At 46.0% G+C, this 18,585-nt stretch overlaps 1 protein-coding gene across 1 annotated transcript; it reads left to right on the top strand.

Moving 5' to 3' along the window:
• Positions 1 to 366: 366 nt before the first annotated feature.
• On the top strand, positions 367 to 10,170 carry LOC140119831 (uncharacterized). Its single transcript, XM_072139246.1, has 3 exons — positions 367 to 1,159; positions 1,417 to 1,498; positions 9,036 to 10,170. Exons 1-3 carry the CDS (start codon positions 836 to 838, stop codon positions 10,058 to 10,060), a joined length of 1,431 nt encoding a protein of 476 aa, XP_071995347.1. The 5' UTR covers positions 367 to 835; the 3' UTR covers positions 10,061 to 10,170.
• Positions 10,171 to 18,585: the final 8,415 nt, after the last annotated feature.

Here is an 18,585-nt window from a genome sequence, read left to right as displayed (position 1 = left end):
TCCCTCAGTCCAGTGACCTCCCCTCCAGTGTCTGGAGAATCCCCATCTGTCACATCACACATGTCATGGACACAATTGCTTCATATAGAGTTTGCTCTTAGTTCTTGTCATGTTTCCTCAGGTTCTATAGATCCAGGACTCCCAGAGGTTTCTCCTAAAGATGATCCTTTCCATCAATGATCCACCAGGGATCCGGGAGAAGGACAGAGAGCAGATGGCGGCCAGGATCCTGGAGCTCACCCTGGAGATGATCTCCTTGATAACCGGAGAGGTGAGAGTCTCCCAGGACACGGCTCTTATCTCTAGGAATAACAGCGGGAAATGACTGGAGAGGTGAAGGATTCTTAGGATCTATGTAGTGATCAGTGTCTCCCCATACACAGGATTACACAGTAGTGAAGAAGTCGTCTGGTGAGTGTGTGACCCCCCGTGTGTCAGGAGGATGGACCCAGAGCCCCATCACCGAGCCTCCACCTCATTCACTGATACATGAGCAGAAGATCCTAGAACTTACCTCCAGGATCACTGAGCTGCTGAGCGGAGAGGTGAGCGCTGCCGGGAATGCTGGGACATTGTACAATAACACAAGGGAGGTGTCTGGGTGATGACTGTGTCATTGTGGGTGTCAGGTTCCTATAAGGTGTCAGGACGTCACTGTCTATTTCTCCATGGAGGAGTGGGAGTATATAGAAGGACACAAGGACCAGTACAAGGACATCATGATGGAGGACCACCAGCCCCTCACATCACCAGGTAAGAGGAGACCTTCCTGATTATAGAGGACAGAGCAGGTGTGAGGTCACCTCCTCCATCATCTCATCATCACATATAGACAATGTATCAGTCACTGTGTATATTTCCTATAGATGGATCCAGTCAGAGAAATCCACCAGAGAGATGTCCCAGTCCTGGAGATTCCCGAGATATTACACGGGAACCAGAGAGATGTCCCAGTCCTGGAGATTCCCGAGATATTACACAGGAACCAGAGAGATGTCCCAGTCCTGGAGATTCCCGGGATATTACACAGGAACCAGAGAGATGTCCCAGTCCTGGAGATTCCCAAGATTATCCGGAGGATCCAGAGAGATGTCCCAGTCCTCTATATTTCCATGTTGTTAAGGAGGAACCGGAGGAGAACGTCCCACTGGATCATCAGGTAGATGGAGCTGAGGTTCCTGTGAATCCTCTATAGATGCATGTAATGAGGCTACTGACCTTCTCCAGCAGCAGTGGGTGGAGGGTCTATGGGGAGATGTTGGCCGGAAAATTGATGTTGATGTGTAAAATATTGGGATGAATGTGGATCCCGTCTCCTCCTGCAGGAGATTATTCCCCTTAGTTCCTGGTTCTGGAGGTTTCTGTCCATCACTTGGATGTAAGAGAATCTCTGGAGACATTTCCTTGTTTTCTCAGGTCCTTCATGTTGGATCTTTCCAGGAAAGTTGTGGTGGAAGGAGGAGCGGAGAGGAAATCCCCTCATCAGTGACAGAGGAGGGTAAGAGCCTTTCATGTATCTTGTGGGTTATTCTTCCCTTATACATTGCAGGGAGAGGTCACATCCAGGGGAGGAGATGGAGATGACATAGACACCGGCTCATCTGTCTCTGGTTTCCTCCTCCAGTCGGTCGGATCAGTCTATCTCCACATGTTGTGTTACTATAAGGCTCGGAGGAATGTTATTTGAGCAGTAAACCCCCTTTGAACAGAGCACCCCAATTTGTAAAAATGGCCTACCACATGGTTATAGTATGTCAGGGTGCAGTAGCTCAAGGGCTGCTCTCTCCATACACAGTGAGTATCAGCAGTATTACCCAGCAGATGACTGCAACACAACAGCTGCGCAGACACTTCTTAAATATCTGTGCAAGTTGTTTAAGCCTAGAAGAACGTGCAAAGTCCGACAAAAGTGCGGCACAAAGCCCTTAGTAGATGTGCTCCAGTACCTCTCCACCATTCCCACCAGTGCATTGGCATCGGACGGGTCCTCGTGTCCTACCTAGTGCTGGATCTCACCCGGAAAGGCCCTCAGGAAGCGACACAGAACTTTCTCCACAATCTAGGCTAGGGTCCATGTCTCCACTGGAGCGATTTGCAGACCAGGTGGACAAGTTGGTGCTTCTGTCCCCTCGGAGGTAGCACCTCCTGATAACTCAAGCTATGAACCCTTTGAGCATGAGGATACAGGTCCAGTCCTAGTAGGGCCAAGATCTCTACCTTTATGATGGAGTAGTCTCAGCCAATCTGCTCACTCAGGTCAAAGTACTCCTGCTGGCAGTCTGGGACGAGGAAGAGTGCCAACACCTCTGCCCAGTGTTGCAGAGAACCTCTTGCGGCTGGCCACCATCTCGAAACCCATCAAGTAGGCCTCCACATCATCCTCTGCTGTCATTTTTGTCATGGCTTTACGGACCTCTTTCCGGGCATCCTGCTTGGACATTGCTGGATCAGTCCTTTGTTGAGCAGCTACATGGGCTGTCCTCTTATGGACCAGCAGTGCCATGGCCTGTTGCTGCATGGCAGTTTCCATTTTGATTCTCTTTTGAAATGGAATTAAAACGCTATTTTTTTTACATAACAGTAGTTATGTGAAAATCTCTACTCTTGCAGAATCATGGTGCTGCACATATATTAGGCCTCATGTACGCGACAGTAGGCTCAAACTGGAACGGGCTTGGAAGGTGGTGGTTGAGTTATGCTCACCTATTCCATATACGTAGAAAACTGAATGACCACTCTGCAAATACGGACAGGAATAGGGCCTGCTGTATGCAGCCCTCTAGCTTGGTCACGATGCGGTGAGCACAATAGACCTCAGTGGTGGCCCTAAGCTAGCTGCCGTTTTTGCAGTTACCTCACGGCTGATATGGTTATGAACATGTGGCCCTAGTTCAGACGTAGCACTTTTTTGGGGTGTTACCACACATTGCTGTTGTGGAAATCGTCTTTTCTGTTATTTGTTTGGAATCCTTAGACTGGAGCCTTTGTCTTGTGTCCTATTGCTCACATATGAGGGCTTTGAGGATTTTCACCTAAAAAAAGGATATGTGTCTCCACCTTCCATTTTTTTTTTTTTTTATAAAGGTGTTTGTTGATGATGACTTGCATAAGACAAATTGTGACTTTTTTGTAAAAAAATGTTTGTTTTGCTGTAGCACCTGGTCTTCTATGTACCCCCCACACTCACACTCAAGGAAATACCAGAGCCTGTGGTTTTGCATGAACGTCAGGGGCACACGCTGTCACTATCACCATGATGGTCAGTTGGACGATGTTCCTCTCTATAGAACCCTGGAAAAGACCCTGACACACCTCACAAAAAGTAGCTGCCCTCTGCAGTCAATATGAATAAAAATTTGAGACTGCCTTCTGGGCACTAAAGACTAGGCGGACACCTACTCCACAATGTAGAAGGTATGTCTGGCAATTGTTTGGGCCCTGCAGCATCTGCTGCCCTTGGACCACAACCACCTCAGCTGGTTACACCACCGTAACTGCTACCAATGGAAACTCTGGCTCTGACAGTACTACTTCCCTATTTGCAACAGGAAGGGCCATGACTTCTTAACACTAATGGGTTATCCCTGCAAGAGGAGGTAGTGGAAGGGTGTGCGGGTAATACTAGGAAAGTGGGGGGATATTAGAGGGTAGAAAGTATGACCTTATTTGTAAGCATATCTATCTGTGCAAAGGGGTTTGACATGGATTTTCACCCGAGAAGTGGGTTTTCACATGTTGGATAGGCTCAACAGAGAAATTTTCATTTTTCAAGTAGGATAACCAAACCACCACACCTTAAATTTGACCTATCTTAGGTTGTGAAGGTACAGCAATTTGACTCTGAGAAGGAGCCCCAGCAGCCTCCCAGGGACAGACATGAAATGTCTAAAAAGGAGGTCAAAATCTTAGGACACATGTGAGTCTTTATTGTCTTCTGTGGGAGATTGTGTTGACTGTCATCGTGCAAAAGAAACCTGCAACTGGTCTACCCAATCCTCTCCTAATGGCGTAACACATCCGATCACATCTGGTGCAATACATTTCTGTGAATATGACTTTTTTTTTTTTTGTAAAGTGTGCCATTAAGGCAATTAAATATCTACAGTAACTTCATACGTCCATGTCCTCGGTCAATATATACGTTTCGTTTGTACCAGGCTTATATCTAACAAGAAATTCATGGCATTCTACCAGCTGAAAGATCTGGTTCACTAAGGCTAGTGTAAGGGGTTGTAAAGAATATGGCAACCACAAGGGACTTGGCCTTAAAGATTCAGACGTGATGAATTTCAAACCTTTGCCAGACTAGATGGAACTGAAAGTCTTCGTAGGAGCACTGCCAAAACGTCAAAGAATCTCTAGGGCATAAATTCAGAAAGGTGATGTGAAGTTATGTTCCATTCTACTCACATCCCAGGTTCGTTTCAAAGATCGGTTAAATATGATGAATGCCTGTGTGGATCTCATTTTTGGAACCCTGGCATGAAGAGATATTCAAAACCTTCAATGGAAGCTTTAGAGATGAACTAAAGGCGCATTTGGAACCATGATCATCCATTAAGAAGTTCTGATTCATGTTCAAGGCAGTGGCACACTGTGGTACCGGGATTTTAACCATGAACACACACATTGGGGGTCTTACAAAGGACATTAATTTAATTGACATGACATTACGAAAGCCAATGGGCGTGTACATGCGGTGGAAGACTGAGTGAGGTGGAAGATCAGCTACCCCGCAATTCATAAGGAGCTGAAGTGACTGAGGTCTGATGACCTGGAAAACAGACTGTGCAGAAACAATCTGTTAGTGGTGGGGATACCAGAGAAGGCGGATGCTCATGACCCTGTGGGGTCCATGTAAAGCTGGCTGAGAGAAACAATGGGTCAGGACACTTACTCCACCTTTCACCATAGAAAAGGCGCAAAGGGTCCCGTCCAAACCGTTGTCACCAGGTGCACGGCTGAGACCGCTGCCACTCAAGTTGCTCCACTATCGTGATCGAGAGCATATCTTAAGAAGGGATCAAGGGATCATCAGGACTTCGTTTAAGGTAAAACAGTGGCCATTTATCCCGACTTCTCCATGGAGGTGCAGAAGAGGCGTGGCAGGTTCATGGACATAAAGCGACAACTGTGGTGACTATAGGTCCCATATTCCATGATCTACCTGGCGAAGCCCAGCTTTCGACACTACTCATTTTTTTGATACACCAGAGGATGCAGTGCACGAGCTGAATGACAATGGCGGCCGTCTATGGCGAGGGCAATAGAGAGGAACTGTGAGACGTATCTACAAATCGTTGATATGCTATTTGACAGTTGATATAGCCCGGTTACAATGTTATTATATTCATTGTGTTATGCTGGCATGTGTAACCTAACTTTTGTCTCCTAGTGTTGGGGCAATTGGCAGCATGAATAGGCAGGAGCTCTGATACTGTACAAGTTACTTGAAACCGAGAAGTGACTCTATATTAGGCTAGTGACTTGTTTATACTCACATAAGGTTCAGGAGCGATAACTCTACTCCCATGTCCTGTCCTTGGGAGAATGGCTTTGATGGGTACAGCTCAAGGGGTAATTTGTTTGGGAATGGCTAGTAAAAATAATGTAACATACTAGAATACTACAGGGCTGGGGGATACTAGTAGAGATTAGTGGTCCTCTGCACTCTATAACAATATAGCCTGTCTATTCTATGCTTAAACAAAATGCAAATAACTAAAGAGACCACACAGGTCTTACAAAAAGAGTGGGTTGTACATAGTTTTCACTCCAAATTATCTGCACATGCCAGGGGAGTAAGTATACTGGTACTTAGGGCAATATCGTTCAAATGTCATTCCAGAGGGGCCAATAGTGCTAGCTAGAATTTTGGAGGAGGTGGGCTGGTATAACTTCTGGAGGAGACGATATCCAGAGGTCAGGCAGTATTCCTGCTTCTCCAGCTCTCATGGAAAGCTAGCGAGAATAGACATGGCATTAATCTCGTCACATATGCACACCTATGTTCAGGAAGTCAGGTACCTACCTGTAGTGTTTCAGATCATTCTCCTATCCTAGTTGAAATATCTATCCCAACATTGGTTGTCAGCCCAGTGGGATCCTGGAGGTTAAACCTCTTCTGGCTGCAGTTAGTTGATATGGGGAATGAGTTTCGCAACAAGATTGAGGAATTTTTTTCGAAGAAATGAGTTGGAATTCACAGAGGGCACTGGGCACTATATATAAGAGGAGTGTACAAAGCACGTATTAGTACGCATACATTTAAATCCAGGGTGCTCACAATACAATTACAGCAGAGGGTGTTGGAAACAAAGCGGGAATTTCTTAACTCCCCATGACCTGCTAAGAAAGTTGATTCAAAGGAAGCCCAAAAATTCTTGAAAGAGCATACACTATAAGTTCCAGAAGATAAATGACTCTTCTTACAGTAGAAGTACAGGGTGAGGCAGTAGGACATTTCTAATATAATCAGAACACATGAGGGTTCAAACCATGGTAAGGAGATTAATGCCTCGGCTGACTCTCTAGTAAACTTTGACATAGAAGTTGTAGAAAACTCAGTATATTGCAACTTTTATTTTAGTAAGCAGGCTAGGAATAAAAAATGATGTGTCACGCTATGTCTCTAATATTTAGATTTACCCACCCTTAGTCAGGAGCAGAGGAACCAGCTGGAAGCGCTGCTTTCGGTAGAGGAACTTGAGGAGGTCCTAAGATCTCTTTCTAATGAGAAGGCACCAGGTATGGACGGCCTAGCAGGATAATTCTTTTAAAAAAGCAAAGTGAAGTGCTACTTCACCGCCTATAGGTATTGCAGGAATCTGATCAGATGAGGTGTTCTCCCAGCCTCAATGTGTAAGGCTATGATTATCCTGCTTCCAAAAGGTGAGGATCCCAAGTATCCGGACTCCTACTGGCCGATATCCTTGCTCCTTGTAGACGTCAAAATTATGGTCAAGGTTTTGGCCAATGGTCTATTGGGGGTGATCTCATTAATCCATTTAGACCAGTTAGGTTTTATGCTGGACAGATCCACTGCTTTCAGCAGCTATATTTTAATATCCAGTCAGATGATGAGGGGGGGGGGGGTCGGTCTGTCCTCTCACTCGACGCTGCCAAAGCTTTTGACAGGAATTTTTATGGGCAGTCCTGGGCCCAAATTTTATCAACTGCTTTATATAAGGTGAATGGATGGGTGTCAGATGAGTTTGCACTTGGAAGAGGAACAAGGCAGGGGTGTCCTCTATCCCCAGATTTGTTTGCAATACCTATAGAACCCCTGGCTGCTGCGATTTGGGCATCAGCAGAGATTATAGAGCTCCCAGGGAAAGGGGGAGAAGAACGAGTGTCTTTGGATGCCGACAATTTGTTAATATACATGGGAGACACTAAAAGATCCCTCCCAAATGTTATGTCTATATTTGATATAGTCATACTATATCTATCCCAGTAGGGGTACCTCTGAAGTAGTAGTTCTAAATACTTAGGTGTGGTGGAAACCTCTGATCCAAGGGATCTTATCAAAGACAACCTGGAGCCTCTGCTATCTAGATTGGCTACTAAGATTAAAATATGGTGCAAACTCCCAAGGGGTCACCTCATTAAAATAGTACTGATGCCTCAGCTGCTTTACATCTTACATAATTTACATAATTCTCCAGTGTAGTTGTAGCAGAAGTATTTTCATAGGATTTGTGAGTTATTTAGGAGACTGGTCTTTGGAAAGGGCAGTTAGCTAGGATCAGTTTACACACTACAAAGGAGTAAGGTAGGATGCCTAACGATACAATACCTATGGCTTTACTTTTTGGCATCACCGTTGCAACATTTTAAAGGATGGGGGAGGACATAGAAGGGGGTTAGCGAGTTCTGCAAGTCGACAAATTAGTCTATGGACGAAGCACACAACACCAGTACGTGGTCTGGATGTGGGATTTTCGTGGTGGGGAAGTAAACCAACATTGGGGCACATTTACTTACCCGGTCCTGACGTGATCCCCGAGGTGCGTTGTCCGACAAGGATGAAGTCCGGTGCGATTCACTAAGATCGTACGCCAGATATCCTGCATGTGTCGCTTCCACACTCAGGTCCGACAGAGTTCACCTTCTTCCCGGTGCATGGCTTGCGACACAATTTGAATTTTAAAACCCGCACTTAGTCCGAATCAGTCGGGTTGTCCGACGGCCATGCCCCCCGATTTGTGTAGCGTGAAATCCGCGTGTGCCAAAAAACCCTGTTAAATGCGCCGCAAATCGGTAGTAATTGGGAAACCCGGCGGAAACGCGGTGTGCACACCCTTAGTAAATGTGCCCCATTTGTCTCTCATGTCAAAGCTGTGGTTCAAGGCCAAAAGTATCGGAGGCCCCAAATTCACTTCTGACACTCCTCTTTGGTGAAATCCAGACTTGCCAGAAATATTTTGTCTGGAAGGTTTTACTTCGTGGGAATTAAAAGCAGTGAAGACATTGAAACATCTGTACTCAGATGGTAGGTGTAAGGCATTTAGAATCGGTGGTAAGTGCGCCCCCATAAACATTTCACAGTCTCAATAACTTGTCTTGTGGCCTTGAGCATCGATTATGCTGATAACAAAATATTACGCTGTCCACCAGTTGACTATTTGTCTCCTAAGGCGGCTGCTGCTCTTGTTGAAGGCCAGCCCTCAGGTCATTGAGGTTCTAGGGTACAAGGTAACATGGCAACTCAGCTAATCCCATAGGTTTTCAATGGGTTCACATCTGGAGATCAGGCCAGGGCCCTCCATTTTGGAAACCCTGCTGCAGTTATCCTGTATATATGGTTACTTGGGTCTTCTACAACAAGTTTTGACTGTTTTCCAGGATTTCTAGGCTCTGCTCCAGCCTGAATTGGGCATCACCATTGGATTTAGATTATATTATATTTCCAATGAATATTCATCAGCTCTCTATCCGTAGATGACTGTATGTTACTGACTGGCTGCTTTACTTCTGCTTGTAACTGGGAAAAAGGAAACTTCCAATATTGATATCTTGACTATATTTTCCAGATGATGAAACAGGTTTCCATGGACGTCCCCCCTCATCTCCTTGTGGTGAAGTAGAAGATAATCAATCACATTTTTCCACAGAAGAGGGAAATCATGGAGATAAGAGGCAGTTTTCACATCCAAAATTTGCGAAGTCTCATGTTCACAAATCAAATGTTCTCATTTGTCTTCATGGTTACCCAGAGGAAAATAACTTTTCATGTGCAAAATGTGAGAAAAACTTTACCCAGAAGTCAAGCTTTCGTCAACATCTAAAAATTCACACAGGGGAGAAGCCATTTTCATGTTTAGAATGTGGGAAACGTTTTGCTCATAAATCACATCTTATAATACATGAGAGAACTCACACAGAGGAGAAGCCATTTTCATGTCTGGAATGTGGGAAATGTTTTTCTCAGAAATCACATCTTATTATACATCAGAGAAGTCACACAGAGGAGAAGCCATTTTTATGTAATGAATGTGGGAAATATTTTACCTCAAAATCAGAATTACTTAGACATCAAAGAACTCACACAGGACATAAACCATTCTCATGTCGGGAATGTGGGAAATGTTTTACTCAGAAATCACATCTTGTTATGCATCAGAGAACTCACACAGGGGAGAAGCCATTTTTATGTAGTGAATGTGGGAGATGTTTTACTCGGAAAGAAAGTCTTGATATACATCAAAGAAGTCACACGGGGGAGAAGCCATATTCATGTAGTGAATGTGGGAAATGTTTTCCTCATAAAACATATCTTGTTATACATCAGAGAATTCACACAGGGGTGAAGCCATTCTCATGTCGGGAATGTCAAAAGGGTTTTATCAAGAAAGCACATCTAGATTTACATCAGAGAACTCACACAGGGGAGAAGCCTTTTTCATGTACCGAATGTGGAAAATGTTTTAGCGATCATTCAGGGCTTTTTAAACACCGGAGAATTCACGAACGGGAGAAGCCATCTTCATGTACTAAACTTTTCAGTGATACGTCAGGGCTTGTTAAACATGAGAGAACAGAAGAGAAACCGTGTTAATGTTTATTACAATATATGTGTTTAAATTGTTTGATTTTCTTTCCTTGTGTACTTCTGCTGATCTCTGAAGGATAAATGTTATCTAAAAGCTCGGTGACATAGGCAGACTGTCCGGTTCAGTCATGTTACTGGTCCTTCGCAAAACGTTCAGGGGTTGCTGGGGAGGTTAACCATAACATAACCAATTATGTAGACAGAGTTATGTATCATAAAAACACACCTTGAGAATTCTGTAGCGACACTGATGCATAAACATATCTTGTTCAATTGCTTAACTGAGTGGTTTTGCTCCAAAAACAATTCTAAAATTCAAGACCTTGGGAAAGCTGGATGCAGACTGGCTTCCGTACATGAAAGAGCTGCTTGAACTGTCCAGACAGGACTAATCAACCTGAGCTGGATGACTCATATGCAGCAGCTGGGGGGATAGTGCAGCGATTGATAACTTATGCCTCTCAGAGACAACACAGTGATGATGAATTCTCAGCAGGCCAAGGCTGGAGCAGTACATAATTAGAGTGAGGAGAAGCACAGAGGCAGCCACAGGAGGGACAGAGCCTCATTATCATCATTTTATAATTGCTTTTTTAGCAAAACCACTCAGGGATTAAACAAGATATGATCCTGCATCAGTAATGCTACAGCATTCTCAAGGTATGTTTGGCTCACAATGCATAAAAGCAAATGGTAGATTCCCTTTAAGACCAGACAACCAACTTGGTGGAAACAACTTTATATAAACAACACATATTTGTGGCAAATGTTGGGTGGCCCCAGCTTTAATTAAACACTTCTTAATAATTTTAATAACTTTAAACCTTTGCCCTTTCATCGTCTTCCTCTTAGAACTTCTTGTGTGTAGCGTGCTCGAATGCCCCCGGGCATGTGGCGCCACAAGGTCCTCAACCACCAGCTGTGACACCAGTAACTTCTCGTACCATCCTCCTAATGGATCCTCCTCGGTGGCAGCGCTAATGCGGAAGGAATGGGTGCCAAATTCACATTCGTCCAACCCCACCACCCGAAGACATTGCTTTACCAGTCCACACTCCTACTAGTATGGCGTGGGCTTTGGCGATTAGCGTTCAGCGCTTTGTTTGATGATACTTGGGTGATGGAGACAAGAGAACCTCCCGCCAAGCGAATTGGTCCTGCCCATGTGATATCTGTGATTGGCCAGTCAAGTCTGATTTACAATTTGTGTCGCAAGACAATGCACTTACATACACCAAGAAGAAGAAGGTGAACTCTGGCAGACCTGAACGGGGAAGCGACACATGTAGGACATCGGGCGTAGTATCTACGTGAATGGCAGCAGATGTGGATTCCAGTCGGACAATGCACTTTCGGGGATCACGCAGGACGGGTAAGTAAATGCGCCCCAGTGTGTTGTTGTGTAAGCGTTATTCTAAGCTGCATGCCCTTTTCCGTCCGCTGTGTAAATATCGCTGCACAGTATCTCTAGTGGTAGTTAGGGAGCCTTGGGGCAAGCTAGGTGCATTTGTAGCCCCTTTTTATGCAATACACATTGGGGTTTTTTTTGGCGCTCGGTATAGTTTTTTTCCATTGCGCCATCTGTTAGGTGTGCCCTTATAGTCTGCTGCACTTTATCTATTTTTTCTGGGTGCCGTCTGTGTGGTTAATCCAAGTGGAGTAGCTCCCAGGGGGCAGGAGGAACAGAGGCCTCGGGCCCATTCACTTTTCAGGGGCCCAGGGTCGTCCAGACCCTCCATAGTTATCAGAGAAATATTGGGGCATAATACTTCTTATGGGGCTTGTAAAGAACCCATCAATCGGGGACCACTGGAGCACAGACATTCTGTACCACACCCCGGTGTTCCGCGTGGCGATGAGCAGGACGCGCTTTCAAGCCATCCAAACATTTTTGCATTATAACACACAGTGCCCACCCAGAGGTGACCCCAGATATGATCGTTTGTTTAAGGTCAGGCCCATATTAGTTTGAAGTTTGCCCAGGCATTTACCCCCGCGAAATATGTGGCTATAGACGAGTCCCTGGTACAAGTTAAATGGGCGACTTCAGCCAGTACCTGCCCTATAAGAGGTCCCGGTATGGTGTGAAGATGTATGAGCTGTGTGAGAGTGCATCAGGGTGCACATAAAAGTTCAGGATTTATTTTGGGAAGGACTCCAGAATAGTGCCCCAGAATGTTCCCACCCCCCTCCTGGGTATTGCTGCGAAGGTAGTTTGGGATTTGGTGCACCCACTGCTGGACCAGGGCTACCACCTCTACCTGGACAATTTTTATACCAGTATTACACTATTCAAGAGCCTCGCTTCCAGAAATACTGCGCCATGCGGCACTGTAAGAAGAAATCAGAGAGGTCTTGAGCAAAAACTTAGAAAGCACGAGAAGCGGGCACTATGCAGCGACTTAGTATTAAAGCAAATCTACCATTTGATTTCATGCATTATGGACCAAATATACCTTGAGAATGCTGTAGCTGCATTGATCCAGAAACATATCTTGTTTAATCCCTGATCTGAGTGGTTTTGCTGAAAAAACAAGTATAAAATTATGATAATGAGGCTCTGTTGCTCCGGTGGCTGCCCAGTACAGCCTTAGGTCTGACCGATCGCAACCGATCGCCGTCCCCGATGACATTCAGGGGAGCGACGATCTCAATAAAGATGGCGGCCGCCATGTTTTAAGTGGAGGCAAGAGATTAACACCAGCAATCGGTGCATGCACCGACCGCGGGTATTAGAGATGGGTCTTTGCTGAAAGCAAAGCCCATCTCTCTATGAAGAGGGCTCAGCCCGTGAGCTGTCTTTATGCACCCTTTATAGCTCTGCAGCGGATATATCCGTCGCAAAGCATGAATGGGTAAAAAATTGATTTAAAAAACAAACAGCCGAGCCTTAACACAAAAACTGGCTGTATCCTTAAGGGGTTAAACACCGACTGAAATTGAATTGGTAAGCCCTGGGCACACACTAAAAAAGAATGGGAAGGTGGGCGCAGACGAGCCTACTCGCCAATGCATCATATTGGGCAAAACTCACCAGAGACTTAACCAAAAGCCAACCATTCGCCTACACCGAACTGATCAGTTTTCGATAACCTTTCCCGAACCCTCAACTTCTCTCCCGACAACATCACGTCATCTACCAATACCACAACCAGGCAGCCGCTGATTCTTTTATCCAACGCTACAAACCCACCTGAATGATAAATTGTTTTGTTATATCACTTATACAACTTAGACATAAAGGCAACCCCTCCCAACCACCTTTTTGCTGTGGCAGCCGACTCACCCCCATCCCTTAAAGCAGCTAAGAAGGGTACTATGACCTGCAATCTGGATTCAGGGTTGACTGGTGAGCTACCCCCAGTAATCCGTAACCTCTCCTCCCAGAATTTATACCAACTTCTCCAGGTCGAAGGCACCACGGAATGCTATACTAACATCAACATTTGCTCTTGACCATCTCCCACAACCTTTTGGAGCAAGCTTCTCCCTTCTCCAAAACCCCTGGATTAAGACTCCTGAAGAGAGAAAACTGAAACATTTGGGCAAATTTACTTACATAGTCCTGTCGCGATCCCCGATTCGGACAGTCCAGCGCAATTCATGAAGATTGTGCGCCTGTGTTCCTGCATCTGTCGTTTCCCTGCCGAAAAGTGACTTTAAATTGCAAACTGTGCAACAATAGGTGGCAGAGCAAAGCCTGGACCGGAGAAGAACTTGATGATAAACCGTTAACGGCATGCACCACCGCCACGTTGTCTGTCCAAAAACATATGCGTCTATTGGCCATTATGACCTAACTCAACTGCTACTACAATGGGAAATAATACTAACAAAGTTTTTGGTAAACCCAATCTCCGCCCAGACCCTCTACCAAGCAGCATCAGGATCAAGTCCCTTAGTGGGACACTAATCCACAGTATAACACTGCACACATGTCAGCTTTCAATCTTCCTCAAACATACTCAATAACATAAATCAAACCCTCCATCCAATAGGTTCACAACCACCGAGGTGTCCTGGACTGTACCCACCACCGAGGTGTCCCAGACTGTATCCCACCACTGAGTTGTCCTAGACTGTATCCCATCACCAAGGTGTCCTGGATTGTATCCCACCACTGAGGCCTCCCAGATTGTATCCCACCACTGAGGCATCCTAGACTGTATCCCACCACTAAGGTGTACTTTACTGTATCCCACCACCGAGGTGTATCCCACCACCAAGGTGTCCTGGACTGGATCCCACCACTGAGGCGTCCTAGACTGTATCCCACCACTGAGGTGTCCTGGACTGTATCCCACCAACGAGGTGTCCTGGACTGCATCCCACCTCCGAGGTGGTCCCGACTGTATCCCACCAATGAGGCGTCCTAGACTGTATCCCACTACCGAGGCGTCCCGGACTGTATCCCACCACCGAGGCGTCCCGGACTGTATCCCACCACTGAGGTGTCCTAGACTGTATCCCACCACTAAGGTGCCCTAGACTGTATCCCACCTGTTAGTGATATATTCCTCTACAGCGGTCATTTTAGACCAAGCGAACCAAACAGACGCCATTTTGGAGATCAAGCAGACATTTTAGTATTAGCCGGGGGTGCTTTTAACCTGTGTACAGACATGTCAAGGATTCAGACTTCATTTTGTGTTTAACTGTTTAGAAATTACTGTGTCTTCATTCTAGCTCTTATCTTTTTTGCAGCTTTTCTGCGTGAAGGCCATGTTGTGACTTATACAGAGCTAACAGAAGGACAATTAGTATAAACATATCTGAGAACAGGAAATAGTTTATAGTTCATTAACCGTTTGATAGAATGTCTTAAAGATGTCCTGGTAAAATTCATTATGGCCAATAGCATTGAAGTATTTTATCTTGTCTGCATCTTCTAAGAGACTGGTGTGTCTTAGTTTGTGCTCTCATCCCAGTACCGGAGAACCATGAATTGGTTGATATGAAAGTCACCTTTACAACTGATAGGAACTGTTTTGAGTCCTAGATAAAAATCACCACCCCTAAGGTGTCCTGCACTGTATCCCAATACTGAGGTGTCCCGGACTGTATTCGACCAGGTTCTAGCTGTAGGTCTACCATAATGTTAGCGACTTCTTCTGTTGTAGAGGAAATGATTGTTCACATTGGTGCATGTGGTGCTGCTGCAGTGCTCTATAACAGCTATGGCTGGCAGTTACAGAGAGATTGCACTAAACTACAGGAAACACAATCTCCATTCCTAATCCACATCCTGCGACTACAGAGGACGTGACCTCTGATTGCAGTCACCTCTCTCCTTAGGCCCAGACCACCATGTTACCTCTTCCTGTCGAGCTCCTGAGAAGTCACCACACAGACATCTTATACTCTGTACTTTCCCATCATCCTCTCTGCAGCTCCCCCTAGCACTGTCTCCCCACAGCCCCCCCCCCCCTGTAACCTCACATTTCCGGCGTCACCTCACATCCCCAGCGTCACCTCACATCCTCGGCATCACCTCACATCCTCTGCGTCACCTCACATCCTCACCGTCACCTCACATCCCCACCATCAACTCACATCCTCACCGTCACCTCACATCCTCGGCGTCACCTCACATCCCCACTGTCACCTCACATCCCCACCATCACCTCACATCCCCACCGTCACCTCACATCCCCACCATCACCTCACATCCCCTGCGTCACCTCACATCCCCACCATCACCTCACATCCCCTGCGTCACCTCACATCCCCACCGTCACCTCACATCCCCACCATCACCTCACATCCCCTGCGTCACCTCACATCCCCACCGTCACCTCACATCCCCACCGTCACCTCACATCCCCACCATCACCTCACATCCCCTGCGTCACCTCACATCCCCACCGTCACCTCACATGCTCACCGTCACCTCACATCCTCACCGTCACCTCACATCCCCTGCGTCACCTCACATCCCCACCGTCACCTCACATTTCCCGGCGTCACCTCACATGCTCACCGTCACCTCACATCCCCACCGTCACCTCACATCCCCCCCGTCACCTCACATCCCCACCGTCACCTCACATTTCCCTGCGTCACCTCAATCCCCACCGTCTCCTCACATCCCCACTGTCACCTCACATCCCCTGCGTCACCTCACATCCCCACTGTCACCTCACATTTCCCTGCGTCACCTCACATCCCCACCGTCTCCTCACATGCTCACCGTCACCTCACATCCCCACCGTCACCTCACATCCCCTGCGTCACCTCACATCCCCACCGTCACCTCACATTTCCCTGCGTCACCTCACATCCCCACCGTCTCCTCACATCCTCACCGTCACCTCACATCCCCTGCATCACCTCACATCCCCACCGTCTCCTCACATCCCCACTGTCACCTCACATCCCCTGCGTCACCTCACATCCCCACCGTCACCTCACATTTCCCTGCATCACCTCACATCCCCACCGTCTCCTCACATGCTCACCGTCACCTCACATTCCCAGCGTCATCTCACATCCTCAAGTCACCTCACATTTCCCAGTGTCAACTTATATCCCCACCGTCAGCTCACATCCACACCATCACCTCACATTCACGGCATCACCTTACATCTCCGGCGTCACCTCACATCCTCACCTCTCTGCAGCTCCCCCTAGCACTGTCTACCCACAGCCCCTCCTGTAACCTCACATTCCCGGCGTCACCTCACATCCCCGGCGTATCCTGGATATGCTGATAGAGGCTACAAAAGGTAGTGATAAATGTGGGAGATTGGGTCCTAGTTAAGAGGTTGAGACCAAGTGACAAACTGTCTTCCCCATATTATCCTGAACCCTTTCAAGTGACTCAGCTCAAAGGTACCATGATCACCGCGCAACACCATGGTCACAAGGAACATGTCCCATTTCAAAAAGCTTGAAGGATATGATCCAGGAGTAGCCAGTCCAGAGCTGGACGAAGATGATTTTATTCCAGAGACAAGTGTGGTCCATAGCCCATCACCGGAGTTGAGATCGGTTCCTGCTTCAACAACTCCACCAACATCTGACTCTCACAGCAGCCCTTACAGTGGCCGAGCTCAACGCTATCCTAGACGAGAAAACCGCCGGCAACCAGAACATCTTACAGACTACATTCTTCAGTGAATCTTCTAACCGCAAAGAACTCTAAACCCATTTTTGCGGTTTTGAACTGTTGGATTTACGGTCAATATGAGTGCCATGTTTATGCTTTTTTTATTTTTGTAAGGTGGAGAGGGATGTGACGTGGTTATATGTGTTCTGCTAATATGTTTACTGTCAATGTGTTTTGTATGTTCTGCCCAGTAACAGTGATGTACTGAGGAGGAGGACCGGTCTGGTCTGGGGCAGTTGTTACATAAAGAGCAAGGAGAAGCATCGAATAAAGTTGTCTCTGAGCCTGCAGTCCAGTGATCCGGTGTCGGTTCCTTCTGCATCATACGGGTTCCTACCACGACATTACAGTTGGCAGCAATGTAATTAGGCAAATCTCCTCTAAAACCGCAACATGTGAACAGCAGCCTGAGGTTTACGCTGATGACAACAGACTCCTCCCCTCATAACCAGCGCCCCGCCTACACTGATCACATGGTCCTTCATCCACCAATTCTGCATATACATGTAACATCACACTTCCCGGGTCACATGACTAGTGGCAGGGCCGGTTCTAGGCAAAGTGGGGCCCTGGGCAAAACTAAAAGTGGGGCCCCAAAATAAAACTATTTTATGACCAGTCACAGTCAGCAAGAGGCTCCTTTAGTATGGTAAAACAAACTGTAATATGGGAGAATTTTATAGGAGATAGATAGATGATAGGGAGATTTATGGGCAGCATGGTGGCTCTGTGATTAGCACTACAGCCTTGCAGCGCTGGTCAACATCTGCAAAGATTTTGTATGCGTGTGTCTGCGGGGGTTTCCTCTGGGTCCTCCGGTTTCCTCCCACAGTCCAAAAAATTACTGGTAGGTTGATTAGACTGTGAGGCCCATTGGGGAGAGGGACCGATATTTTCTGAAAGCAGACACTTGCCCCATTTTCAAAATTGCATCAAAAATTTTATAGACATAGGCGCCTTCATTCAATTTTGATTCAAATTGAAACATTTTATTAAAAATACTTAAAATTTGACTTTGATGGCAAAAAATTTGATCCAAACAGAAAATGTTTACCTTCACATCTCCTAAATGTAATACATGGACATTTGTAGAGTTCACAAATGTGCCCTATTGATATGTTCACATAAATAAATCCACATAATATCACTAAAACTGTAATAACTAGAGATCTGCTTTTCAGCTAGACATTTTTAGACAGTCACAACCTGCAAAATATATCAATAAAACAGAATAAAAAGTAAAAGCGCCATAAACCTATATCATTTTGAAAGCAGACAATCAGGCGATGCATTTGGCAATTAACATTCAAAATTTCCTCTAAAATACATACAAATCCAGATACTTATATAAAGAAAATCTACTTTCCTAAAACAGTATCACAAAGTAAAAGGGAATAAGAGAGAATGGGCCACATTTATCACT

Source organism: Engystomops pustulosus, chromosome 2, assembly GCF_040894005.1.
Source record: "Engystomops pustulosus chromosome 2, aEngPut4.maternal, whole genome shotgun sequence".
NCBI classification, from domain to species: Eukaryota; Metazoa; Chordata; class Amphibia; order Anura; family Leptodactylidae; genus Engystomops; species Engystomops pustulosus.
The sequence above is the reverse complement of the archived record's forward strand: the minus strand, read 5'-3'. Positions and strand labels throughout refer to the sequence as shown.